This window comes from Lissotriton helveticus, chromosome 4_1 (genome assembly GCF_964261635.1).
Source record: "Lissotriton helveticus chromosome 4_1, aLisHel1.1, whole genome shotgun sequence".
Taxonomy (NCBI): Eukaryota; Metazoa; Chordata; class Amphibia; order Caudata; family Salamandridae; genus Lissotriton; species Lissotriton helveticus.
Window position 1 is genome coordinate 1,457,268,043 of NC_136063.1, and position 26,068 is coordinate 1,457,294,110.

The following is a 26,068-nucleotide window of genomic DNA, read 5'->3' on the forward strand; positions in this document are numbered from 1 at the left end:
AGAGATATATCATAGACTAGCTCTTCCCCTTTATGATAGAATGCTTTGTGCACTTTAGCAGAATTTTAGATCATTTCTAAAACTGTACCATTTCGTACTGTATATTAAACAAAAGCCTAGGATTCAAATACAACGTGCACATTGTTTCCTTGTGTATCACCCCATTCGAACCTGTGACAATTAACACAGTTCCACTGACATTCTGCAGACAAAACTTTTTTTGTTGGGAATCAAAAAAAATGAGAATTGTAAAAACTAAATCGTATTTATTGGGTCCCTTTATGAAGATTAACTTTCTTACGATTTCGATATTGTATATTCGATTTATTGATCCAAGTCAGCTCCGAAACATTTAAATATAAAACTTCTAAACATATTTTGGCTTACAAAATTCTGAGCTTATTTACAATTATAAGAATTTAAATCAGCTGTCCAAACGCCTTCTCTTAGCAAACGTAAGGGGTACGAATCACGGATCTGGATTCTCAAGAATGTTGTGTCCTTGTTTCCCTCCTTCCAGCATGGATGCATTGTTTCAAAACGAGACAGCTTTCACCACCATCAGCACGAGCAAACTCTTCCGGGTCAATTTACTGTAACCTCCTGCTGTTGGGAAAGTCCTTCCTTTATTCACTGGCCTCCGGGTTACTGAATGCTCGATGTGTCTGCCTGCCACATGCCTGTTTATCTGCAGTTTCTCATAACAGGGAGGAACCATCCAATCGCTTTCTAAGTGTAGTGGGCCGTTGGACAAGAAGTTCTCGAAACAAGATGAACACAATGTTTTTCAACTGATCAGTATGACCTTGACTAGCAGAGACAAAATGAACTTGGTGTCACCACAGTGCAGGCCTCCACATGAAAAGTAACTTTAAAATGTTAAAATATATGAAGCTTACTTTGTGGGACTTTGATGGCAAGCTCAAGCGTTAAGGACACTGCAGCAATATTGACCTGTCTACGCTAGGCTGTACGTCACAGGTCAATATGACCTTGACTGGGAGAGACAAACCGCCATGGCCTCCACATAAAAGTCACTTGGTGATGTTAAAACCTATGAGGCCTACTTATGAGCACTTTAGCACAATTTCAAGTGTTATTGACACAGTCACCTGCTGAATATACCTAAGTGTCCCCTGAGGGCTGTACGTCAGAGGTTGACTTATCCAAAGTGAGGTGGTACTTCCTGACGTGCTTCTGGAGAAGTTGCCTGTCCGGCGAAGAGTACTGGCAGACCTCACAGCTGAACACCTCGCCCGTGTGATGCCGGCGCACGTGCAGGTCCAGGTTCTTCTTCTGAATGCTGCAATGACAGAGACCAACAAAGGGAGTCAGACTTTTGTGCCAGAAAGTGTTGTGATCGTGCTACCACGTCTAAAATTATGCTTAGAGACTGTTGAGATTTGTGTTCAAATCCGTGCAGCATTTAGTTCCTCCATTGACAAACAAAAGAGAAGCGCCTCCTTCACACCCCCTCCAATTCCCCAATCAGAATGGCTCCCAAAAGCACTTTTACAGTCAGAAAGACTTCTCCGACTAGTAAATGAGACCTAGAACATCGAAACAAACATTTGCAGTGCAATATGTCTTGTATTTACCAGAGTTTGAGCTACTGGCATTGAAAATGACATTGCCTTTTATCTAGACTTTGTTTTCAAACCAGATCAATAAAAGGCATTGTCATTTACAATGCCAAAAGCTTAAACTCTCGCAAATGCGAAACCTATTGCAAATGTGTTTGTGCTATAAATATATTTTTTTAAAGCGTCAGGAGAGAGCATGTCCTGCATGCAACAGTAGACAGGACTAAGCTATATGAGAAAATAGTGCCCGGAGGCGGTAAATAAAGCCTACTGAGTAACAACACATGTAACAGGGGGTGTCGCCATGGGAAGTCACAAAATAAGACAAAGCGGTACTAAGGGGGGAATACTAAGCTTACTGACCAATGAACAGCCACAGTTTACAGTGGACAATGACTCAAGTCAAAGAAAATATAGGCGGAAAGTGGGCAGAACTTCAAGTCCTACCTGAAAACAGCATGCCTCGCAGAGCTGCGCATGCGCTGCCCGGCTCAGCCTAAAAAGGACCTTCTGCAATGGCAAATTCTGTGTTGTTTTGTGGTGAAAGGCCACCAAGAGGTGACGAGATCGCAAATAGCTCCACTGCTCCAGTCAATGTGAATTTAGGCTTCTGGTATTGAGCACATCTGCCCATCCCACCCTCGAAGGACACCAAAAGGACAGCACACTTATACATGCAACCAAAGCGGAGTATAGACGGGGTGAATCTGTTGTTAACATAAGACCAAATAAAAGAGCATTTCCTTTTTTAACAATTAATTCGATCCTCAATTACAGTGACCCGTTGAAAATTTCAATAAAGTCAAACATTGTACAGCTCCTGAGGAGGAAAAAAAATGACTCTTAAATTTGAGGTGTTCTTCTATCCAAACAGGCGCTGGCATCATCACAGAGGTTTGATGACCACATCCCTTCTTATGTCTCCATCTGTCCACCCCCCTCGCACCAAAAGAATGTCAGTGAGCTATTCTTTTAATGTGAGTGGAGTGGGTGGCTGGACCATGCCATACCAAGGGTCCTTTTTCCAATCACAAGAAGGAAGAGGGAATGCAGGAGGTAAAGACGATGGTGATCTGCAGCACGCTGCTGCCACTTTTGAAGCAGTTTCTCATCTTGCCCTACCGTCCCCCTAAAGTCTGTGTTTATTCACAAAAAAATCTATGGAGGTTGGAAAGGGTGGTGAACGAGGTCCAAACAGTGTCCCTTTAAAGATTAAGGACCTCATTTTAATAACTCCCAATTTTTGTCTTAGGAAGCAAATAATATTTATGCCCACATAAAGATGTAGTTTATGCATGCATAATTCATATGTGATTGACAGAGCAGCTGTTTTACGTATGTACATTAGGAAGAGTTATAGAAGTGTAATGTACACATGTACATGCGTAAGTAAAAGTCACAAATGGTAGTGACTATCTCTGTGACTCAGCACTTAAGAGGTAATGGGTTACTAGGAAATCTTTTCTCACTCTTCCATTTGGTTCTGTGTTATTTCCAGCCAGAAGGAGCCCAACACCAAGGAGAAGACACTGGCAGATAGTGACAGCATAGTAGTTCCATCGGTACCCTCTGCCCACAACCTCCCCAAACCAAATGACACACAGACAAGAAGCATGTTGGGATGAAGAAGTTGCAGGTTTATTTGTAGTACAAATAACTGAATGGGTTAACTGACAGGCGACCCCCACACCCCCTTGTTGCAGGGCGCCTGAAGTTGAGCCAAAGAACCGGACACCAGCGGCCATAGCCGGTGTGGTACCTGGGAGGAAGTCCTCCCACCGGCGGACCTATCGTCCACCCACCCCACCCTCCGGACAAGGGAGAGTCAACTCACACCTTCTCCATCCAGGCGGGGCGTTATCGGCAAGCCCCCGGTTGCTCAGGCTTACAACCGCCCTAAGGACTAACGGGGCGCCGTCGAAACCAAGTCCCCAAGAAGGGCCCCCTGGATTATGTATGACTCAGCACGGTGCGTTTCGCACTGGGGCTTCAGGTCCTGTTCCTGCGCCTGTCCTGTATGGGGATCGCCTTGTAACTCCTCCTGCAGCAATAGAAAACATAAATACATTATTAATAATCCCCCCTCCCACTTCCCCCCTTTTCAGCGGGTGAGCGGCAGGGAGGGGAGCTGAAGAGCGCGGGCCTCGCGTCCGTCGGGGGATGGGCGGGGGTGGGAGGCCTAATGACCCTATGGCCGGCGAGGGGCAGCCTGAGCAGCGAGCGACCGACTAGAGATGGGGACAGCAGCAAAGATGGCGCGAGTTGGGAGGGGTGATCATTTAAACCTGTCCCAGGGGGGACGCCCCTTCCTTAGTTGGTGACGCCCCCCACCACCTCCACCCACGGAAATGGGAGGCGGCTCCCCACGGCCCTACTACGGGGTCTGCCCTCCTATGGGGTCCCCTGCAGGGACCGCGGGCATCCTGCATAGTAGTTCCATCGGTACCCTCTGCCCACAACCTCCCCAAACCAAATGACACACAGACAAGAAGCATGTTGGGATGAAGAAGTTGCAGGTTTATTTGTAGTACAAATAACTGAATGGGTTAACTGACAGGCGACCCCCACACCCCGCAACCCCTTGTTGCAGGGCGCCTGAAGTTGAGCCAAAGAAGCGGACACCAGCGGCCATAGCCCGGTGTGGTACCTGGGAGGAAGTCCTCCCACCGGCGGACCTATCGTCCACCCACCCCACCCTCCGGACAAGGGAGAGTCAACTCACACCTTCTCCATCCAGGCGGGGCGTTATCGGCAAGCCCCCGGTTGCTCAGGCTTACAACCGCCCTAAGGACTAACGGGGCGCCGTCGAAACCAAGTCCCCAAGAAGGGCCCCCTGGATTATGTAGGACTCAGCACGGTGCGTTTCGCACTGGGGCTTCAGGTCCTGTTCCTGCGCCTGTCCTGTATGGGGATCGCCTTGTACCTCTTCCACAGCCCTGGGCGTGGCACCCGCTGCGCCCAGAGCCCCCACTACCTAGCCCTTTATTCTCCTCTATCTGCAACCGGCTGTTTCTAACGCCTCCCTTAGATCTAATAGGGGTATAGCATGCCTATTTTGGACGGAGTGTTCGTCAGTCCCCGGGTTGCTGAAGCAATGCCCTAACCAGGGGCCTACACTATGTCGGGGCAGCTAGGGACACTACTATTTTCCTTACTTCCTTCGCTGCCTGAAGCTGTTTTCTGAGCTCTCCTGCTAGAGACAGACTAACCCCCACTTAAATGTTGCCCCAGGGCAGCAATTGTGGCCAGACATTAATGAAATTAATGTAAATAATTTACCTATTCTACAACTACACTTCTTCTATACCGCTTCCAGCTGATGTTGCAATTTTTGATAAGGTGGTGCGAGGAAGTGCGTGGACTAGGGTGTTGGCACACTCGTTCAACATTTTGTCGCCGAGGGCGCACTGGGACCTATGTGCGTTTCTTTGCAATTTCTTGCCCCTTGTTTTTAAGAAATTTAACCTGTGACAGATTGAGGGTATTGCCCTCGTTCCGCTGCGCCATATGTAGCTGAATCTATTTGTCTGCAACAAAGAGCTAGCTACTTTAAGGACGCCCCTTATACCCCGCAAAATAGCGTGTTTATTACAATGGGCTTCAAGTGTATGCGAGCACCACCAAGCAAGGAGTCATTGCCACATTACTTATAGCGGATATCCAGTGACCTACACTGGTGTTAGGACGGGACATTCCCCGAGTGCGCCTTTCTTATTTGTTTTCCCCTTTTTGACGAGAGTCAGGAACATATCATTTCCTGAGCCTCCCTATTCTGTTAACGGACTAAAATTGCGATATCGTCCAGGACCCAGTGACTTCATGTATTTATAATTAAAACTGTGTGTAAGAAATTGTGTATTTATTGTTATCGAATAGTATATACTTTGCTCTACTATATTCTTCCCAATTTGTTAATTAAAATTCAGCTCTTATTAATGTTCCTTGTGTTCGTCCCTACTGTCATTGTTTGCCACATGTTTTCCATGCATCACTGCCTAGGAATATTATTTCCCACGGTGCACCAGATACGCCAGGTGGTGGCGTGTTCTTAAATACATTAACGTGTTGTCAAGGTACTTGAAGTGTTTACTGATTTATTTTATACTAACTTATGTTTGTTTGCAGCATCAATTTTCCCATGTGTATGTTTGTTTTGCTAATTAACTAAGGAGGGACATGCTGACCAGATCCATTAATGTATTTATTAACTATGTGTTACTTGCTTAGGGTTGGTTAACATGTCCGGTGTTCTTAACTATGTTTGAACATGCATAAGTGTTTTAATTGGGAGTAGTACTGATAGGTGGGGTGATAGCCAGCATAGAGACAGCGCTTGTCATCCTTGCTGTCACTCCCCCGAGAGGGCTTAAGGAGACCGCCCATGCACCGGCATCTTGTTATCTTTGGACTAAGCTCACATCTTACACTGCCCTTCTGGTACCTTGGTTGGTTTATTAATTCTATACTTGAAACCAAACTCTGCTCACAGATTCACGCCAGATTTTGTGACAGAGATCGATCACCTGTCCCTTCATATACAAGCAAATTCAGCCGTGACCATGTATTGATCAAGGTAACAGAACCAAGCGCGCAGCATGGACTCTGGGCGATTTTGCCCAAAAGGTATTACTTTAGAATAAACATGTTCCCTGTAAGAGATTGCAAATTATCCCACTCAGTTAACCATGAAGGCGAAAATAGCTAGCACTATTCGCCGAACAACCTAAGCCGAATTAGAGACAAACTCTTTCAAAGTGCTATGAAATTATTCTTTAAAATTAGCAAACTTAAAGGATGCTGCAGGTTGGCCCGCACAAAATTGGAAAAATTCCTCACCAGCCGGTGCAGCCAGTCACCTTTTCTCCAAGAGCCACCTTGAAAGGCACGAGGGGGGCACGAGGGCCAAGGCAGTGTTGTTTTACCCGCCTGCACGTGAGAACATTGTTTTACTTTTTCTTATTCTCCTATCGTGCCAAATCATGTTTGCGCCGACACATTTCAGTGTAAAATGATGCCGTGATGCACCGCCTGAATGTCGTTATTGTCTTTGCTCTAATACTTGAGAGCTCCCTAACCCTCTTTCTCACTCTTTAAGAGGCAGATATATGCTGAATTTATCATTGAATTTACTGAATTCTTTGTACTTAAGATCTGGGTGCGTTGAGGCCACTTTACTTATGATATATCTTATGTATTTTTTCTTACTGATTCTTTAACTCCTCCCATAGAACTGTTGCAAGTGTATCCTTCTTACTGATAATGATACAATGTAATTTAATTACTATAACTTCCCAAAGCTAGAGACGAGTTCATACGGGGAGCACAGGCTGTGTATAGGGCTACACTCCTCCTGGTCTGAGCCTTTGTCGCGCTCGGGATACCGCTATACAAGTGGCATAAAAGAATCAGGTAACGATCTGTGTATCAAACGCCCGCCATTACTCCTATAAAAGGAAAGTCTGCCTGCTAGTTTGGCGCTTTGGAGCTGGGAAGCCGAGGTGCGAGCCTCAGTGACACGTACACCTCCTATTATTCTGGGCCAATCACTCCCTGTCCCTGCGCCTTCCCTAAATATGAATGTGACCTTGTGCAACGCAACTGTTGCCCATGTAGGCGTTCCAATGCTTTTGGGACATGTTTGCGCTATATACAACTGCACAGTTAATAATAAATAAAGAATTATTTTCATGTATAAAGGTGCATGGCATAGTGACCTGAAGCGCAAAGGACAGAGAGTTCAGACATGGACTTTCCATTGGCAGCCTGTTTAGGATTGTTAGTTAAATTCGTTCGCCTACCACACCCCTAATGCATGTTTTCCATTCCTTCCGCTTCCCTCCGTTCATTCCCGCGGTGTCCCCCCCTTGCATATTACCCCTAAACGCCCCGAATAGGTAAGACCTTCTTTGGCCTGGGCAGTTCTCAGTGCGCGCACCGGTATAAGTAATCCCGGACCGGGGCAAGGGCGCCCGTGCCCAGACTGGCCCGTCCCTAACCGCCTTGGGGAGAGCATAGATTCTGCGAGTTTCTGCAGACTGCTATATTTGTCATTGCCTTGCCCTTCCGCCCATATTCCCCAGAATTGCCCCTTCTAACTGCAGAGTTATAAACTGACGTAGTGGTGACATGCTTAAGCGTTTTAACGGATTAGACTGAATTTTGCAGCACTGTATTCAGTAGAGCATGAACTTTGTTGCATGATTTGCATGCCAAATATTTCCAAAACTTGTACTTGCTCGGGCTATTAGCCAGTGCTAGTTCTAGGCTCGTCTCTTGCTTGACTCCCCCTTTGACGCAACGAAGCAATGTTGAGCATCCCAAAGTGTGACTCCAAACTGATATTTTCCTGCTTAAGTCACTGCGTCCATATATATAATAAAATAGGTAAAATACACCTACCAGTGGTCGGGGCTATTGTCTTATCGTGATTGTTTGCTGCGTAATGCAAATACGCAACAATTATGGCGTTGTTGGCACAATATTTCGGATGCCCCATGTCTTAAATGGTAAGACTGTGAATGAACTTGGACGGGACTCGTTTGACTAAAATCAGAGGCAGAGAAAGGAGGCAGTGCTGCCGGGTAAATTATTGTCGCCCCGATCGTGAGGACAAAATTAGAAAACCAGATAGGTACCCCTCTCAGCACGTGCTTCCAAACGTCCTACTTATATCCCCGACTTTTTATCTCACTTTTTAATAAATAATAAGTGTTGCGTTCTCATACCAGTAATAAGGGGCTCTGCTGAGGCTTAGCTTAAACGCCTGCAAACTGGAGGGCTCAATAAAATCTTTTACCATTGTTTTAAGCTACGCTCCCTGGGCCCGAAAGGAGATCTTGCAATTGAATATAATTTTTTTACCATTGTTTTAACCTACGCTCCCTGGACCCGAAAGGAGATCCTGCAATTGAAAGCTCATGAACCGGAAATAGGAATGTGATAAGACTAACGCGAGTTTGTGTTTTGAAATTAAGCATCACCCGGGCTAGACGCCTTTTCATCCTTGAGGCCTTGGGGTGTATTCCTCTTGTCTAGCCTTTAAAAATAGTGATAACTAGAACACGTTGAGAATGCGCCTGCCCGAGGCCACGCAGTGGCCATTGAGAGGGCGGGCCAATAGTCACGGAGGGCTGACCCGCCCCCAGGAAGTTGTTAGCCTCCCCTCCTCACTGGTTTGAGGAGGCGGCTGGACGCGAGTCTCGTCCGGGGGCGGCAGGGAGGGGCCTCCGTGGGTACTTAGGTTGCCGCACCACGTTGGAGGGCCTCTTTGCCGCCCCGGACGCCATCGGTTCTCTTCGGGACACTCTTTTTAAGGTGAGCAAGGCCTTGCCCGGCCTATAATTCCCCCCCTTCCCCTCCGCCTGCTCCTCCTTGAGTCGCGAGCCTGGCGAGGCGGCCCATTACGCGTGGGCTGCTGTGGGGGGGGACGTCCGGTTCCCGATGTGGTCTCCGTCCTTGCCCCCCCCCCCCTCACGGCGGGTGGGGTTTAGCGGGCCGGCCGGTATTTCCGTCGGTCCCGCCGCGGCTTTCGCGACCGCGCTGACAGAGTGCCCCCATGCGGGCTACCCGGTGCGTTGGCCGATCCTCGCCCTACCTCTGTGGTGGCGCTTTCTTCCCCTCTCCGACCCCCCCCCCGCCTTAACTGCGTGCGGTGGGGGGGCCAACTTTTGCAGTGGTTTTCCTTCCTTTCAGGGGCGGCAAACGACGCGGCGACGAGACCAATGAGCTATAGCTCAAAGGAAAGTCTCGTACCTTTGGTGTGTACAGCCCTCACAGACCAGGGTTCGAATCCTGCCAATGCTGTAGAATTATCCCAAGGTGGGAAAATTTCAAAGGTTTTATTTCCCCCCTCCCGCACTCTCTCGCTGGGTGCGGGCGAGACCGGTTAGCCCACGAGGCCGTCTGGCTGGCCATTGGGGGTGATGTGCCTCCCTCCCCCTCTCCTATATCCTTTGTGAGCCGGGCAGCTCGACTGGCCCTCAGTTGGGTCCCATAGGAGGGAGAATGTCTTCCGCTGGCGGGTTGCCGCCTGTACCAGAGTGCGAGGGGACTAGGTGTCTGCACATGTGCTGGGCGCATACTATTGTCGCGGCCCGGGCCTTGAGCTTGCCGTCTTCGTCACTCAGGCAGTGACCGTGAGTGGACTCTGATGGTCCCTAGAAATCCCGTCACCCCCCCCCCCCCCCCATATCCTCCGTGTGGGCCTCAATTGAAAACCGCGCATCGTCGAAGTGCAGCTTGTCGACAGTGTCGTGTATCTTTGGGGGCTTTGCGATTGTGTCTATTTTGTGAGGAGATGGTTGGTAAAGGGGGTCACCGAGCATAATCTTGGCGGGGCAACGCTAAACATTCCTGGAACCGCATTGTTCTGTGTAGGTGGGGGATGTGTGCCGACAGCCATACTGTAATTGGAAATTGCTGGACATTGTATGCATGTTATCGATTATTTCATTTATGGTATTGTTACATGCGATGGCTTATCCTATTGATATATACCACGTAGGGTGGGCGGTTATTTTGTGTGGGGCAGGTAATCTTTGACGTTCTCTGGCCTGTTATGCTTGCTGAAACCGAGTATTTTGTTGCATAACCTAGCACCCCCCCCTCCCCTGTTGCTTGCCATGTGGTGGGCGGTCTCGGTGTGTGATGTCGCCATGTCCGGGTTTGCGTGCCGTTTAAGATTTTGTTTCGGCAGGGGATTTGTTTATCACGCTTTGCACGTGGCGGACAGCCATTGGGGTCAGTAGTGTATGCTGTCTCCCGTGCTGATGTCGCAGGCCGGATATCGGCAATTCCTTTGGTACCTGTGCGACTACCATGCCCCGCTTTATTTTCACGTCAGGCTAGCTCAGTCGGTGGAGCATGAGACCCTTAATCTCAGGGCCATAGGTGCGAGCCCCACGTTGGGTGAAAACAAGTAATTTTTCACAGCTACATTTCCACACCCCCATGCTCCGGTGCCACTACGGGATCCGGCGGCATTGAGCATCGGGCCCCGGAATCGATGGGAGTCGCGGCTATGACGCCGCTATTCATGTTCTCGTGAACACGTAAATGATTGTCTTAATTGGTGGTGTGTGGCGCGATGGGTTAAGCCGGCTTCACCTGCCGGGTCCGGCTGGTGTTCGGCGGCTGGTTGCACGGGCAGCCGGGTGTCGTAATATCGGTAGCTGGTCGGGTGGGTTGGGCTACACTGCAGGTGGTCGCTGCTTCAGGCCTCATGCAGCAGTATCAGTTGGTGGGGACGCTTTCAAGCAGCAAGGTCGTTTCTGTAGTGTAGTGGTCATCATGTTCGCTTAACACGCGAAAGGTCCCCGGTTCGAGACCTGGCAGTAACACTGAGCGTTGGCTGCTTTCAATGTGCCATTTCTTCACGATTGCAGGCTCAGATCGCTTCATGCTTGCCCGTTCCGCACCCCCGGCGCCTCGCGGTGCCAAGCAGCTTCTACCCCCCTTCCGGGAGGTCAGTATACTGGCGAAGCAGGAGGGGCAGGTTCAGGAGGGAGCCCTGTGCATGAGATTTGAGTGCATTGATGCAATCGCTCGGTGGCCACAAAAAGAGGTGTTTTATGCAGATTTACAAGTGTCATGGCGTTGGCAGCAGGAGGGATATGCCTTTCCGTGCGCCATGGTTTTAATGGGGCCCATATTTAATCCAGTGCGATGGATAAGCCTTACGGGCGCTAATTTGTTCATTGCAGGTCTGATTTAATTTCACGTGGCATTAGATGTGAGTGCGGGGGTTCAGCACATTACGCGCGTAAATGTGTGGGAGCATAGTATCATCGGGCCATAATACCTCGCGGCCCACTTGTGTTAATTCTTCATGTAACGCGTTGCGTGGCATTTTCAGCGCGAGGGGTAAGCATATTCTGTGCACAGTTTAGTTTGTGTCGTTCATATTTACAAGGAGGTATGGTATGATTGGGCCTTAGTACATCTAGACCCAATTGTGTGACTGATTTAATTTGCACGTGGCACTAGATACTCGAGCGCGAGGGCTCAGCCGACTACGTGCTAATTTGTGGTTTTGGCTGTATTTACAATTGGAGTACAGTATTATGTGCCATAGCACCTCGAGGCCCTATCGTGTGACTTATCTAAATTTAACGTGACATTGCGCAATGCTGCGAGACGGTTAGACTGTTGCGGGCGCGAATTCGTCGCTTGAGTCCATTCATAAGTAGTAGCATTGGGCCATATTACCTCAGGGCCATCTGAGTGACTTTCATCTTTTCACACTCGGTATTGATTTCGCAGTGTGTTTACTTATCCTAATCCGTGCGCAGTGGCGGACATATGTATCTCGTAGCACTAACAAGGGACTTAGGCAGTTTGAACACGTGGCGACGCATATTTCAGGGAGAGGTAAGCCATTATGGCTGTAACTTTGTTTTGTGTTCGCATCTCCAATTGTTGTTTCCAGCACCATGGGGCCATGGTATCCTTAAGTCCAATCGGTGTATAATTAATTTTATTCGTGGGCTTACATATCTCAGCGAGTAGGGTAGGCCGATCACGTGCACTAGTTGCTTGTTCATTCTCCCGACATCTCATCTACTAGGGGTCTTTCTTAGTGTGCAGATGAGGAACTAAACTACTAACACACCTACGTCCAGTTGGGAACGAATACTTGCCTAATACACAAACATTATATGTAAGTTACTTCTGGTTGGCTGAAATATCCTTCCTGGTATTTGTTCCCTTGTACGTGTTTTTCGAAATTGTCAAGCTATTTATAAGGAAGGCACTTTGCGATTTTGAATGAGTGTCAGCCGTGACGGTGCTCACCTTCAATACCTGTTACTGCAGTACAATACCATCCCACATCGGTGGTACTTTCCTCTCACATCCCTAGGAACAGGTGTGTGCGCTCAAGCCTAATGTCACCAGGTTTGTTTATTTGTAGGATGTGCCGTTATGAAACTTCTCAAATTTCATTGCCTCGGTACGCCAACTTGCTCCTGTTTGAGAGCCCGACATAGTGGGAATTTGACGTTAATGTGCAACTTCCGGCCACAAGGGTATCTTGCTATAAGTTGTCCAACCATCCCACTACAATGTGAGGCATTTAGGGGACAGATGACAGGCCCTCGATTCCAAGAAAAATATGGGATATCCTGCCAGCGTCATCAGGATTTTAATAGGACAGTTACACCAACGATGGAGGGTGTGAGGGGTTCATTACAGACTCCAGAAGCGATTCCAGCTTCTATGTATCTACATCCTATCATGCCCCCCCTGTTTAGTAGTGCCATACCCTCAAGCTTTACAGAGTATTAGTTGTTCCTCTGATTGCGAGCACGCGAGTTAAGGGTGCACTTGCTCGGCTCACTTGCGTACTATTGCTATAGTCTTCCAATTTGGTACCACTTACAGGTCTGTCGCAAGCATTATATTCTGTCTGCAAGTTTCCGCATCTGCAGCTTAGTGTCAATTTAGATGGGGGGTTAATTTAATCCTGGTTGGTATCTCAGCTTTACTACACACCAGTAACCCCCAGACAAAGTGTTCGAGGTCACTGATAGGCATGATGGGCCCTGTGCTATTTGAAGTATAGATGCTTGGTGGCCATCAGTATACAGGATTGTCTTCAGCCCTACAATAGAATTATTTCTTAGTTCTCCGCCAGCTGTTGAATCACTTCTTGAGTAATTTTACATGGGAGTCCTCTAGGGACTGCCCCCTTCTAGTGCGTCGTTGGCAGTTCAGCCTCAGGCTGAGGTTCAACAGTTCCCTCCTTTCAGCGAAATGAGTGGAACATTGCAGGCTGGTGACCCTACATCCCACGGAGCAGCAGGTGCTCCTAACTGTTGGCACAGTATTGCTGTCTGTCAGATCCCGGAGCCGTGGATAAGCAGACAGACATCAGCAGTAGTGTGGAAGAGCATAGATTAGTGGCATGGGACCTCTCCTTCCCATGGGGTTATATTAACATCGCAGGTCCTGGTCTTGTCCATACAACGAGTTCGTCGCTACCTGGGCCTGGCTGCACCGGCACCTGCTTCCACACTGTGTGCTGGGGCATGCCCCGCCCCCCCCCCCCCACCCAATTTTCTAGACTAAGAGTAGTCTTTGCATACAAGTTGCTAACTCTCTTAAGCACTTGCCCTGGTGGGCACCTCTAGTGCATCCACGGCGCTCTGCCACTTGTCTCTCACACTTCTCCAGCCTATAAGCGGCGCTCTGGCCTTTCCCAGTGTCGGCACCCATGAGCTTTATCATCGGTAAGGCACCGAACATTTGCTATTGTTGTGCCCTGGGTGATCAGCCTTTTGATGTTTAAATTTTGTTGGTTGGGTATGTGGGCCACTTCTGATGTTTAATTTCTTATTGGTGGCTGGTGGACAGGCCTACCCAGGAGTGTTTGGTTACGCAGGCGTTAGTGCCGCTGGTGTGTCAGGTAACCAATCTTTTCTTGAGTAGCACGTAGTGGTGCAAGAGGTTAGATAAGGTATGTGATTACTAGTTATCCCTGGTAGAAGATCACCTGACAGTTGTCCGGTTGCTGGGAAGATACCTCCACACTCGGGGCAAGTAGAATTACTAGAAGTGTAGGTCCGCCTCCAAGGTGGGGAAAGGTCAGGTAGTGTCAGTGGAAGTGTCCCTTGTTGGGAAATCTTGCGTGTCAGCTTGAAGACACACGACTTCACCTTTCTCATGCAGTAGGCGGCGGAGTCACTCTATGCTCTTGTCCACTGTGACATAGAGTTATGTGACGCATGCTTATATATGTCGCATGCTTATGGTAGAGAGAGTGCACTCTCGGTACCTGGCTGACTCCTTCCTTGGGTTAACAATGTGAGCCCACCCCCCCCCCCCCTTTAGTATAGGAGACCTCTTTCATGTTGAGTTCCTCTTCAGACGAGAGAGGGCCCGCAGTGCTGGGAGGTGTCTTTAAGAGAAGAACCTTTTGGGCCCACCCCCCCCCCCCCCCCCCTTAGTATAGGAGACCTCTTTCATGTTGAGTTCCTCTTCAGACGAGAGAGGGCCCGCAGTGCTGGGAGGTGCCTTTAAGAGAAGAACCTTTTGGGCCCCACCCTATGCCTTCTTCTGGCCGGGGCGCCCTATGCCTTCTTCTGGCCGGGGCGCCCTAGGGCTCGGGCCGTACACCAAATCTGACCTCTGTCGTGTGGGGGCGGTTTCGGCGGCCTGCGCCCCCCCGTGTGTTAGTAGACAGGGTGGCCTGGCACCGTGGCACCCTTCCCGGGCTTTGTGATCTCCCCCCCCCCCTGACAGCATTGCAGCGGGTCAGTGCGGGCTTGTACAGTGATTGGGCTCTTGCATCCTGTTGGGCAGCTAGGACACAAAGTTTATTTTTTGGGTATAACGTCATCCCAGTACTCCGGGAATCACGCACAGTGTTATACACACTGGCTGCCTGAGGGCTATAAATTCCTTTATGCCCCTCCCAAAGTGAGAAGCTGGCCTGACTTTCCATGTCACCAACCTGGTGCCCCCCCTCCCCTCCCCCCCCCCACCTGGGTTTAGTTTATCATATCCCTTATGAGGGTCGTAGTCATCAGACAGGCTTCCTCGAGGTAGCATGGACTTGCAGCCGTCTGGCTAAACTGGGGGGCTTGTGATCCCGGCTGTTACCTTGGTAATACTATAGATCACATGTCAGTCTACCTCGCAAGTTCTATCCCAATAGATGCTACGCGCACCGCAGGAGGCGTATGCAACCTTCGTGACTTTTGTTGCACAGCGTATACCTAGCAGTTTCAGTTGAAGTTTGAGAACTGCGCTGTGGCAGTAGTCGTACATCATTGGGTATAGTTTACTGATGCTTTGTACGAATGTTATCAGCAGGGGAGGTCCCCTTATCTCTTGGGCTCTTTCATGGGTATTCCTTCTGACCTGGGTCAGTCTACACCATTGCTGTAGGGGAATTTGTCCCCTGGGGTCCTTGCTGACTACTCTCAGAGGGCTTGTGGTGTCAGCGGCCGTGTCATGTTGCAGGTCTGCATCTTTCTGGGGCACTTTGTTTCTGTCCCAGCAATCCCTTGGGGGGTCTTAGTCATCCTTCAGACAAGCTATCAACAGGTAGCGTGGCCTAGGCCGCTTCCAGACTAATCCGAGAGGGCAGGGGATGCCTGCTGTTGATACCCGTGTATATATGTTTTATCCCTGCAATGCCCCTGTGCTTTTTCGAGTATAGCTGCACAAGCGTCATTATAAGCACTCTTTCTCCAAGTCTGCGGAGAACGGCGTACAGCAGGAGTTACTTACTGGGTATTGCCTGCTGACGCTCGTGGTGAAAGGATGTGGTTGAGTTGTTGGGCATGTGCTGGAACACCTATTGTCGATTCAAAGCACCTTCAGCAGTTTGGCCCCTCCTCAGCCTTTGTCATTCTCCTGGTAGTATGACTTCTGGTAACCAGGTTAGGGGTATGACTTCAGGTAACCGAGTTAGGTTACTCCTTGATGGATAGCCTTAACACCCGGGGTGTCGGCAGAGTAGGGGCAGAGGGGCCTGGGTGACTTCAGGCATGTAATGTTCATGTCAGTATCTGGTCGCTTCGAGGTGGACAGTGTCCACCGCTCCCCTGTTGCTGTGGTCTTGTTCTTAGCCGTTTAAATGCTCTCCAGAGCAAGGTTCAGGTTTCCCTAAAATCAAAGTGGTGGGGGCCGTGAAAGGTTTCCCCCAACGGAGGGGCCTGGGATCCAGCAAACACAAGATGTTTCAGGACGAGGTCAAATGTTACCTCGTGGAGGATGGTGTTATCTCACGCCCGCAGGCTTTGACCTGTTCCTCCTAGTTTTTAAGAAGCTTTATGAGCAGAGGTTGCAGGTAATGAGGAGTAGCAGTGGTGGGGGGGCCTGTGCGGCAGCGGGTACCACCGCACAGGCTGTGGCAGAGTTACTGGGCGATCCGGAAGAAGAGAGGTGCAAACGATGTACTTCAGCGGGCACATAGGGGTGCCAGAGCCTAACCTGTATCCTCATGGGAGGTGCAGGAATTCGTGTCGGCGCCCCAGTAGTCCTTCGGGCGGTTGTGGGCCTGTGCAACCGGGGGTTTGCCTAGTCACGCCCCACAGGGGGGCGTGTCAGTAGTTATAATTTTATTAATACAGCAGTTGGGTGCTTTGCCACTGTGCTGTTTGGCTCAACAGGCGGGCAGGTGGCGAGAAGGCAGCCTGCCCGGGATCGCCCGTAATCTTCACCCACCATCATTACATATGTTGTATGTAAATAAACCTGCAGCAATTGTTTCCCAAACTAATACGTTGTCTGTGCATTATTTTGCATGTTTGGGGAACCAGGGGGCGGGAGACTTCATGTGGCCCTGATGTGACTATGGGCCTGCGTTGACCTTCCCTAATGTTATAATCTCAAAGCGGTGTCAACGTTTACCGGAAGAGTGCACTCAATTGACAAAGCAGGCTTCCGGGCAGACGCAGTGCAGGCACTGAGCTGATGCACCCACGCACGCATATAGATACACAGCGTGCCAGTGCGGCCAAATGTATCACAATATGCACTATCCAAACATGTGGGAAGAAACAACAAGTCCATGTGTTAAGGTCAGGTACATCTATAGCAAGCTGGTCGCAGAGCCGCCTTATCATAACGAGACACCCACCCCCGAGAGTTTAGCTCCTCCTCGCTGGGAAAGCGGGATACTTCATTTCGAGTTGTAATCCATCTACTTGTATCTGCATTGATGGAAGGGGTTTTTGTATCCAAATAATTTAAGGGAAACGATGACGCCGGAACGTACTATCCCTGCTACAGTGTCTTTTAAAAGACGTAGCTGGTTTATGTATTAATAGGTAATGAAGACGTAGCTGGTTTGTGTATTAATAGGTAATGAGCGTGTTAGTGCAAGCAAATTGAGCACAGTGGCGAGAATGAAAGGAATAACGCCTCCACACAGGCCGTGTGAGGCTCGGGCGTCGTAAGTCAGCCTGTAAGCACTCATCATTTTACCTGGTGTCTCACACCGGCTTCAAGGAGCAGGCCACACGCTGTATATACAAACTGTGCCCGTTAGGGAACTTTGCAGAAGCAGACAGCAACGTTCATGCAAACGGTGCCCCGAAGAGCGTTGAAGAAACCAAGCGGAATTCACACCAAACGGAATTCACACAAACTCGCTTCAAAGAGCGGTATAGAATCAAAGCAGCATTTAAACAGACAGGCCGAAAAGAGCGCTGTAGTAACTGACCGCAATGTTCATACAAACTGACCAGCCGAACTTTACACAAAACAGACGGAAACCTTTTGTGACGTCATTTCCTGTTGTGACATCACTTCCGGTGCGCGCGTCCCCCCCACATCCTATTTTTGGACTTGTGCCCTGCCCGACCACCTTAGAGTGCACATCAGATAGTCGTGGCATATGGAACACACTACTGGATGGTTTCATTTGTAAATTTCATGCGCGCCGACCGGCGCGGATGTTCCCCTCCGAGTCACTCACTTCGCGTGGTCCCACCTTAATAAATTGTGTTATTACCGCAACAGTCCTATCCCTCGTATTTCACACTACTCTTCAAGTTACATTCAGAGATCTCCCTGAATCGTTTTCCTGTTATTCCCAAAAGTTTGTCTGCCAAGAGTTATATAAGGTTGCATCATTTAAATGCAAATAAACCACAATTTGAACACCAGTTCCCAACTACAAGGAGGCTTGAAAAGCCGTTACCAAAACACACGTGGCTCAAGGAGAGTTCGAACACCAGTCTCCTTGCAAGCACGGCATACACTCTACCCCTGCACCAAACCATGCTGCCGAGCAAACCAAATGTTCCTGCATTCAGAGGTCAGAACAATCGAGGCAAGTGTTGCTCCATTTCGATCCAAACAAACCTCTCAACTTGAACTTGCATTCAGAGGCCGGATCAATCAAGGCAAGGGTTGTACCACTTTGATGCAAGTAAACCCCCAACCTGAACACCAGTCCACAACTACAAGGAGGCCTGCAAGGCCGTTACCAAAACACACGTGGCTCAAGGAGGGCTTGAAAACCCGTCTCCCCGCCAGCACGGCATACGCTCCACCCCTGCACCAAACCATGCTGCCGAGCAAATCAACCGTTCCCGTATTCAGAGGTCGGAACAATCGAGACAAGGGTTGCATCATTTAGATGCAAATTAACCCTCAATTTGAACTTGTACCCAGAAGATCGTCAGACAGCTGTCTCCAACAGTGGCCGCCGGAAGCTGCAAGGCGCACTCCAGAACCGCACCACACGTCCACGCCTCCGCAATGGGGGCAATCCACCCGATGAGCAAAGGAGATAAACCAATAATGCGTGACGGATTTTGCAACGAGTTGTACGTTGAGCGAATCCGAGCACCCCTGCCTCGCCCAGCCCCCTCTTGTCGGGACAAATGAACCCTGAGGCTGCTGCGGCCTGGGGCGGTACACTACTTGCGGCTCCCGCTTTGGGGTCGTGACCGAGCCTTCCTGTGGGCACCAGATACCATTTGGGGATCGGCGCCCGTGCCTCAGCCTTCTCTTCCTCCTCATCGGAGCGGCTCCGTGCTACTGTACCCAAGCACCCCCCACCGCCTCCGTCTTAGCTCCCCTTAACGGACCCTTCCACCTCCTCGTGGTTTCCGAACCACGCGGCCCCCGTGCAACCTGGTTTTAGTCCAGGGACGGGTCCCGGGGGGAGGCGAGAGAGTCACCCTTACCTCTGACCCAGCTGAAGAGCGCGGGCCTCGCGTCCGTCGGGGGATGGGCGGGGGTGGGAGGCCTAATGACCCTATGGCCGGCGAGGGGCAGCCTGAGCAGCGAGCGACCGACTAGAGATGGGGACAGCAGCAAAGATGGCGCGAGTTGGGAGGGGTGATCATTTAAACCTGTCCCAGGGGGGACGCCCCTTCCTTAGTTGGTGACGCCCCCCACCACCTCCACCCACGGAAATGGGAGGCGGCTCCCCACGGCCCTACTACGGGGTCTGCCCTCCTATGGGGTCCCCTGCAGGGACCGCGGGCATCCTGCAAAGCCTAGAGACAGGCTTCAAGCAAACAAGCGACAAGTACCCTCTCTCGAAGAGTCATCCAAGGAATAAGGGTTACAGAATGAAACAGGAATGACAGTCGACTTATTTATCTAGTGGAATGAGTAGACACTGTTATTGAGCATTACACGTCAATCTCATGGCTTTGAGGAACAGAAGGGACAAGAACTTGTTTGGCTAGAGCATTAGTAACATTAGAGGCAAGGTATTAATCCTATTGATGTTTCAAAGGTAGAACTAGAGTGCACCCAGGATGTGGACATTTTTTACGAATAGACTACGAAAAGTTCTCAGAAAGGTAACTGCAATAGTGCGCTCTTGAGTGAGGTAGAAAACTGCATTTGGAACTTAGACTAAGAAAAGATTTCAGAAAGATAACTGCAAAAAGGTGCTCTTATGTGAGGTAGAAATCTGTATTTGGAACTTTCATAATACACTAAAGCAGCATTTGCGTCTCTCCTTTAGTCCCCAGAGTATATTTACGCATAAATGCATATAAATGGGGTCCCAAAGCAGAGGAACCTCAACATACAACATTTATTTTGCTCTGCAGTGGTATTTAGAGTGGTATGTGTTAGACCTGGCATCCTTGGGGTGGTTTCCTCTGACTTTTTGCCTTCTGACTGCCTGTTTTGCTGACTTCTTTTTTGCTGCTAACCATTGCTGAAGTGCAAGTACCCTTCATTTTTTGCTGCTAACCAGTGCATGTGCTCTATTAAATTATGGTAAAATTGGCTTATCCACAATTGGCATGATTAATTTACTTATAAGTCATTATTAAAGGTCACTACATGTGTCCAGGGCCTGTAATTTAAATGCTACTATTGGCGTGCAGCACTGATTGTGCCATCCACTTTAGGAGCCTTTTAAACATGCCTCAGGCCAGCCACTGCAGAGCCCGTATGTACAGTTTTAGACTGCCATGTCGACCTGGCAAGTTAACCCTCTTGCTAGCCCCAAACCTTCCTTTTTAATGCACATAGGTTACCCTTAGGTAGGCCCTGGACAGCCCCAGGGCAGGGTTCAGTGCATTTAAAAAGTTGGGCATGTACTTTTAAGTTTTACATGACCAGTTAGTGAAAAACTCTTAAATTTGCTTTTCACTACTGCCATGGCCTATCTCTCATGTCCAATTGGGAGAGGTGGGATCCCAACGTTTGGTATCTCAGGAATCACAAGTTAAAATCCTAACTTATGGTGAAGCTAGATTTTCAATTGTAATTCTTAAAATGCCACCTTTAGAAGGTTGTCATTTTCTTTTCTTTATCCCATTTGGTGCCTTCTCTGTCTCTGAATGCAATTCTGGGGTGGGTGACAGCTGGGCTTTGTGTATTCACTCCAGACAGCCACACACAAAGGGAAGTTAGTTGTGACTGATGAGCCATCTACATCCTAATGGGCCATCCTGGGCAGGATGGGAGGAAGGAGCGGACACTTATACCTGAATAGACTGTGCCTAGCCCGACACAAAGGGCTGCATATCCCCTGTAGTGAGCCTGGGGCCAGGACAGGAAGGACAGGGACTCTGTGCACTTCAAATGCCTCTCTTTGAACTCCCCTCACCACTTCAAAGGCACAACTGGGTATAAGTGAAAGACTCCTGACACCACCAAGTCAGTACACTTGTGGACTTGAGGATACTCTGCCAGGAACAAGGACTGTTGTGCAGCTGAAAGGATTGTCACTCTGGTGGACTCTGCTGGACTTTGCAGGACACCTGCTCTGCTGTCTCTGCCCTGCTGCCTGTTACCCTTTCTTGCCTGGGGGTTTGAAGGGCTAGACCTGCATCTCTACACCCGAGAACCAAAGTAATCCAAGGGCTTGCTTGCTTGCCTCCTATTCTGAAGTCTCAGAGACTTCTGTGCTGCAACTAACAAACTACACTCATTGCCCTCATTACGCTGGTCAGAACTAATGCATCTCCTTCAGAACCGACATATCTCCTGGTTTGAGGACATCACATCGCGGGCTGAGCAGCTTGACAATAGTGTATCACCTACATCAGAAGAAGCTGCTGCATCACATTTTACCAGATTGCAATCGATGCAACACCAACATCGAAAGGGATTGGCGATGACGCACCACCTCCTTTGCTCCATGCATCGGGGCCCGTCGACAGTGCAACAAGGTACAATTTTGTACCACTAGATGCAGTGCTTAATTTGTGCAGGAGCTTTCAGGTGCTAAGCACCAGCACTTTTTTAACAGGGCCAGAGCTATGGAATTTTTCTCCCCAGTGAGATGAGCCCAATATTAATTAAAAATAAATGTGTCGTCCTCCTTCCTGCAGGATGGCCCACCCAGGTCCAGGCTGATGACTGTATCACATTAGTGATGTCAGTAGTGCACGCCTGCCTTTAAAGGAGCATTTTCTTTCGCATTGGTTAATTATTACAGTTGAGGGCGGGCTGAAGGGTGAGCTGCGGGCAAGGCAGACTGGGTCCTGGAAAGTTCCGGTCTCGACAATAACCTTAATACGACATCGTCGAAGTAATAAAAAAGTGCGTAGTTGCTTTCTGTTAACAACTCGCATACACTGAAATGAAAACTCAGCAGAAGCAGGCCATACATTATTCCTTTTGACATGTCATTTGCATTGCATTCTAATGCTCTTGGCTTGGGCCGGGGGCCCACCAAAACAGATTATTTGCCAGTGATCTAATGGAGCCAGTGCCAAGGAGACTGCAGGTCACAGGTAAGAGAGTAGTAGATAGTACTACAACAAGTCACTGTTAATTAATCTGGAACAGATTTTCTATTGTGTTTCCCTTTTCACCAATTTCTTTGCAGCAAATAAATGTATAAATTAACTGCCGACTCTGCTTTTTCAAGCTCAGCACCTCATGACTCAGCGGCCCCTTTCCTCTGCCACACCTGACCTCCCAATTTATGGGTTACCAGAGTAAATTGCCAGTGCCAGTGCTTTTCCGAACATGTAAACCGGCATGTTTTTCTTTTTTGCAGAATCTGCTAATGAAAAAGGGCAGGTTACAGCACTTGTCTGCAGGTGCAGTACAAGTTTTAGGCAGAACCCAGTGACACACGTATGAACAGAAGTTCCTGCAGGTTGTCTATGTTTGTGTTTCTAGCGCAAATTGGTCCACTGTAGGACCCCTGGCTGTAGCATCTCCATTCTTGTAGTAACCTTAGATGTAAATCACGCAGTTGAATGAATATCAGACAGGCCTTGTGTGTGTACACTCACAGATATTTTAAATGTGCACATTCTTCTCAAAGGCCCGGACTGTGCCATGTTTCATGTGGCAGTTTCCAACTGCACTGCTTCCCCGCTAACACAAGGCAACATCAACTGAATACAACACTCTTCAGGCAAGCTGCTTGGAGAACCTCCAGGCTCCATTTTGACTGATGGAGTTAAAATGAGATTGACTTTTTCCAAAAACAAGGGGTAGTTTCACATTGAAATTTTTTTCTTTTAAGCTTGAAACTAATTAAAACAGCAGAATGTAAACAATGCACGCTATATTATTTGTGTTTTCGCCCAATAAGAAAATACCACTATCACTCTCGCACACACATTTTTCGCACACACTTTGTGCCCTTTCACGTAATTTATACTAGTGCACCCACAGTTATCTTCTGACTGCCTGGCCACTTCATCGTTCAGCAGAGGGATGAATTAGCACTGTTTCTGTTTGAAGTAATTTGTAGCTGCTTGACTTGGGAATTTCTCAGGAGGCTGAAAGGGAGAGGGTTGGTTTGCTGTTGCCTTGAAAATTCATCACCACTTTTTCTCACAGTTTACCGGATTTGAAGCTTGGTTAGAGGAGACTGGGATGTTTTGTTTATGTCCATATGGAGTAATGCTAAACAAAACCGGACATTGTGTGGCGATAAAAAACTTAGAGGACCTTATTAAGCAGGAAATTAAATATGAACAGCAATTGCAAAAATAGCTCAACTGCAACTTTTGTCTATGAAGTATTGGTGCGGCTCACCTAAAAATCATAGATTGTATAAATATTATATATAATATCACAATGAATCACGTCTTGTTCTCTGTGGTAGGGCCAAAGCTGATGCTCTATTTAGGGTGCAGTGGTTGCGAGACATTATGTTATGATTGGATATTGCGACTGCGAGCCTGTGTTCTTGCAAGTGCAAGTGGCATTGCATTGATTGATGCTTCTGTTTTCAAGGGTCAGGTCCGGTTGCAGCTAGGGAGAAGGGGTGGGGTAGTCAGGTGTGAATAAGTGACATTCCAGAATAAGCATCATCAGAAAGGTACAGCAGGGCTTTAATTTCAGAGTTGACCCGGGTCCGCTCGCTGCAGCACTGGACTCCAGGCAGGAGCTCTGTCCTTTGCCTGGCTCTCTACCCACTGCTGAGCACCTGCAGGGGTTCTGCAAGTCAGATCCTTACAGCCTGTGTATACAGGAGCTGATGGGGCCTTGATGGGCTTCCTGTGGGCTAGGGATGTGAAGGTGAGATGTCATGGGTGTGTGGTGCTCAGTCTTCCATCTCTCTGGGTGTGTGGTGTTTTCAGACTTACACCCCTGTGGGTGACAGGCACCTCCTCAGGATCTTGCTGTGACACAGCTTGACCCTCCAGTGCTTCAATGATACGTGGCTAGTGAATGACCCTCAGCCACAGGTGCACAGCACAGGGTATAGACTGTCCTGTAGTGCATTCTTATGGCGATGCACATGGCTCATTTCCTGACCTTTCAACCTGTAGATTTTGGTCTAACCCTTGTTATGGCACTTTCAGCAATACTCGTTCTGGGTGTGGGTGGGTGGAGCCAATAGATGAAGTGGGTGGAGCCAGGGGTGTGTGGGTGTGGCCTCCTTAACAAATCTGAGCACCTGCACTTAATATTTTTCAAATTAAGCACTAAGCACTGACTAGATGGCGTGTTGCGCTCCTATTTTATCTTAATTCTTTCTGTTTCCTGGTTCGAATGTCCAATGAGTTCACGCCTAATGGTACAAAACTGTATCTATGAGGATTTATAAGATAACAACAGGAGCCAACACTGGGTGGATGACAACATTGGGATATTGATCAAGCCCTGATGAAGTCCCACTGGAACGAAATGCATTGGCTGGGCCGAATGGATTGCTTCTGTCAAATTGGCATTTTTTGAATAACACTGGATTCTAACCAACTCGCAAGACTCAGGAATAACTTTTATTCGTCACATCATGACTACTTGATCTATTGCTGAAGGAGAGTTTAACCATCTGTCGATTTTGGAACAGATAATACTGTATAGAATTGAATGCTCCTTTTAATTTGTTATTTCGCAGGAAAACTGGTCTGGACATAGGTTTCCCTCCCTTAGCTCTGTCTCCTAATTGTCTGCAGGAACAGAAGGCCTAATGCTCAGGAATGTTGTCACAAGCCCTTCAAAGGTGGCTTCACCTTTGAAGTCTGCCTTTTGGGCTAACACCCTGAGTGGCCATCCTGGGAAACAAGGTGACACCTCACTCTGTGGCAACTGGCTTTGTTCCCGGGCCTGGGAGCTGTTACAACTCCCCAGATGGTCAGAAACCGTCTATGAGTCAGTGCCTTTGTGAAACTACTGGAGCGCAGAATGACAACTTTCTAAAAGCTGCTTATCTTTAAAAGCGACTTTAAATCTGGCCTCGGTATCAGGTCGGGTTTAATGTCACAATTAATGTAATACCTTACTCGACTAGGTGTGTTAGCCAATGGGGCTCTTAACCTTTCCAACACAAAACGACAATTAGGAAGTGTTGTTTTTTCGTCAGCAGTACCTCTGAGCGTCGGAAGGTGGTGTCGGTCGTCTCGGCATCTGGCGTTGGTGTTGTGTCGCCAGGCTGAAGTCATGCTTGCTAATTAGACGCCGCCCTCGCGCGCTGACGTCAGTTCTGTACACAAATTTCAGCGCAAGAAACGCAAAGCCATGCAAGACACTGACCACTGGAGCACAAAACTAAGGCCCTAAAAGGATAGCCTTAACCTTAGAAATCAGTTCACAGAACCAGTAGGATGGGTGGGGCGGTAAGGAATCTATAACTAACTAATGTTTCTTACAGAAATATCATTACCCAAGGTAAGTAACGTGTTCATCAGAAAGAAACACGTTAGTTATAGATTCTTTACCTTGGAATGGATACCCCAGCAATACCAACCCCAGTGGTGGGTCGGCGAACCAAGATCACACCAAAATATCTGGGAGAAGAGAACGGCCAAAGAAGCTGTCTCTCCGGACCGGACCGTCAAGGCAGTAGTGTTATGTAAACGTGTGCAGCAAAGCCCACGAAGCTGCCTGACATATGTCATTTAGAGGAACGCCTCATCCCAAAGCAGTAGTCGCTGCTGTCACTCCCTGATAGAATGGAAGCATAGCCCCACTGGAGGCTCCTTCTTTGCCAGAGAATAGCAGGCTTTGATACAAAAAAGGACCCATTGGGAGATAGTTTGTTTGTGAAGGCCTGACCTTTCTTTGCACCCACGTACCCAACAAAGAGCTGGTCATCCACCCGGAACTGTTTTACGCGATCCAGATAGAAGTAGAGCGCA

The 26,068-nt window shown here is 48.7% G+C and overlaps 1 protein-coding gene and 1 non-coding gene across 2 annotated transcripts in view; one reads left to right on the plus strand and one right to left on the minus strand.

Moving 5' to 3' along the window:
- Window positions 1–251: 251 nt before the first annotated feature.
- The window catches only part of LOC144827554 (uncharacterized), a 324,901-nt gene continuing 299,084 nt past the window's right edge, over window positions 252–26,068 (minus strand). The window contains exon 7 of the mRNA XM_078685816.1: window positions 252–1,303. Coding sequence (XP_078541942.1) covers window positions 1,126–1,303 — 178 coding nt within the window. The 3' untranslated portion in view covers window positions 252–1,125. The remainder of the gene's footprint in view (window positions 1,304–26,068) is intronic.
- On the plus strand, window positions 10,849–10,921 carry TRNAV-AAC (transfer RNA valine (anticodon AAC)). Its single transcript has one exon. It is a non-coding gene; the product is annotated as a tRNA-Val (tRNA).